We start from the raw sequence: 2210 nt of genomic DNA, 5'->3' as shown, positions 1-2210 counted from the left end.
CTCACGCTGCGTGCTGGCTACATACGGTAGCCCATGGCAACCCACTACCACAGGGGCTGCAGCCTACGCCATCGCCGGCGACTCACAGCAGCCCAGCTCCAGGTTGAGCTGTTGTTCAGCATCTTAACTGTAGAGGGCAGTGTCACTGGCCCTCATATGTGGGATCCGAACTGGGACCCTCTGGCATCCCAAGCCAGTTCTTAACCATGGCGCCACTCGGCCGGCCCCCGACATGTTCTTTTATATTTAGGAAAATATGTTGAATGTTATATAAAAAATTTTTTTTTTTTTTTTTAGCTGAGCCATCCTGCCACCTGTTGGTAGCTCAGCGGCTGCTCAGCTCGAGCTGGGACTTGAACCGCTGTTGCTCAGAGCTTGCACTCCTGAGCGAGCTCTTAACCAACTGAGCCACTTGGCCAGCCCGTTATATAATTATTTTTTATTTATAATTAATTCTTCTTAATAATTATTGTGAAAACACATCTGTGTTTCAAGATGGATCCCAGAATAAGTTTTCCATTATAATATATGATTTTGTTTTTTGTTATCATAATGAGCACATTGTAATCTACTTTTTCTTCACGCAAAAGGAAGGTGGTTTCCTTGGATTTTATAGAGGCCTGATGCCTACTATATTAGGAATGGCGCCATATGCAGGTATGTTTCAAATTTGGCAGAATCTTGGTTTTTTATTTCTTCTAAGAATGATTTTTAAAGTTTAGCATTTTACGAGTATATTTAAGCCCCTAATTCATCGTTATTCTTTTCTTCCTTAAGGGTAACCATTTTACCCAGCATCATTTATTAAGTAGTCCATCCTTTCCCTAGTAATCTGCAATGCTACTTCTTAAAACATTAATAGAGTACAGTTTTATAATAAGTCTTTATATGTGATGGGACAAGACCCTTGACCTTATGCTTTTTTTCAGGAATGGAAGGATCATAGATATTTTGTATTTCACACACTTTAGAATCAGTTTTTGATGCTGCACAAGAATCCTTGTTAGAATTTTGAATGAAATTTCACATAGTTCTTAGATATTTTTGCTAGATATAGAAATAGACACCTTATAAGCTTTGTTATATCTTTTAGAAAATGACTTTCAGTTTATTACTTGATATAATTTTTATATGATCTTATAATAACTGGCTGTTATCCTACTTGATATAGCCAGCCACCATGTTACTTGTAGATTCTTTGGGTTTTCTACGTGGGTAAATCACATTGTGCAAATAATATTATTTCTTACTTTGTTCTAATAGTTTCAAAATTTATTTGTTTACCTTATCTTACTGTACTAGCTAAGGACCAATACTGGAGCAGTGAATAGAAATGATGATCCTGGACACTTTTGGCTCATTACTGATTTTAAAGGGAATGTTTCAAATACTTCTTCATTTAGAGTAATGTTTATGGTAGTGTGTACCAGTTATCAGGTTGAACAAGTTTTGATAAGAATGTTTATCTGAATTTGTGTTAAATTTTACCAGATACCCTTTTATGCATTATTGAGATGATCATATAGTTATCTCCTTTAATCTATTAACATGATGAATGACATTACTAGATGTTCTAATATGAACCCAAATTGGTTATGATATAATGATCTTTTTATATCCTGTTGGATTCAATTTGCTGTTTTTAGAAGTTTTCCATCTATATTCATATGTGAGATTAGCATGTAATTTTCTTGTAATAGCCTTGTGTGGTTTGGGTACCTAGGTCTGAGAGAATGAGTTGAAGAGTATTTCTTCATTTTCCATCCTCAGGAAGAATCTGCATAAAATGATTAGAATTATCTGTTTCTTGAAAGTTTTCATTGTGGGATGATTTTTAAATACTGGTTTAATTTTTTAAATGATTGTAGGGTCATTCACATTTCCATGAGTCATTTTTGGTAATTCATGCCTTTCTTTACCATTTTGAACTTGACTATTTTGTGTTAGTTTTCAATTTTTCGGCAAAAGGTTTTTTTTATTTCTTCATATTTTTTCACATCTGCTCTATAGTCATGTCCCCTTTTTCATTTTTATCTATCAGTTATTAGATTTTGCAAAGAATAAATTGTGGCTTTTTTTTCTTCCCTACTCTACCTTTATTTTCCATTTTGTTGATTTTTGTTCGTGTCTTTATTATCTCCTTCGTTCCCTGGGTTTATTCTTCAGCTGGATGCTTACCTTATTAATTTTCAACCTTTGGGTTTTTTTTT

General features: G+C 34.3%; 1 protein-coding gene across 1 annotated transcript in view; it reads left to right on the top strand.

Moving 5' to 3' along the window:
• Nucleotides 1-2210, top strand: part of SLC25A16 (solute carrier family 25 member 16) — a 40167-nt gene that overhangs the window by 19071 nt on the left and 18886 nt on the right. Inside the window, exon 5 of the mRNA XM_019624505.1 lies at nt 470-657. Coding sequence (XP_019480050.1) covers nt 470-657 — 188 coding nt within the window. The remainder of the gene's footprint in view (nt 1-469; nt 658-2210) is intronic.

This window comes from Hipposideros armiger, unplaced genomic scaffold (assembly GCF_001890085.2).
Source record: "Hipposideros armiger isolate ML-2016 unplaced genomic scaffold, ASM189008v1 scaffold_15, whole genome shotgun sequence".
Lineage (NCBI taxonomy): Eukaryota > Metazoa > Chordata > Mammalia > Chiroptera > Hipposideridae > Hipposideros > Hipposideros armiger.
The sequence above is the reverse complement of the archived record's forward strand: the minus strand, read 5'-3'. Positions and strand labels throughout refer to the sequence as shown.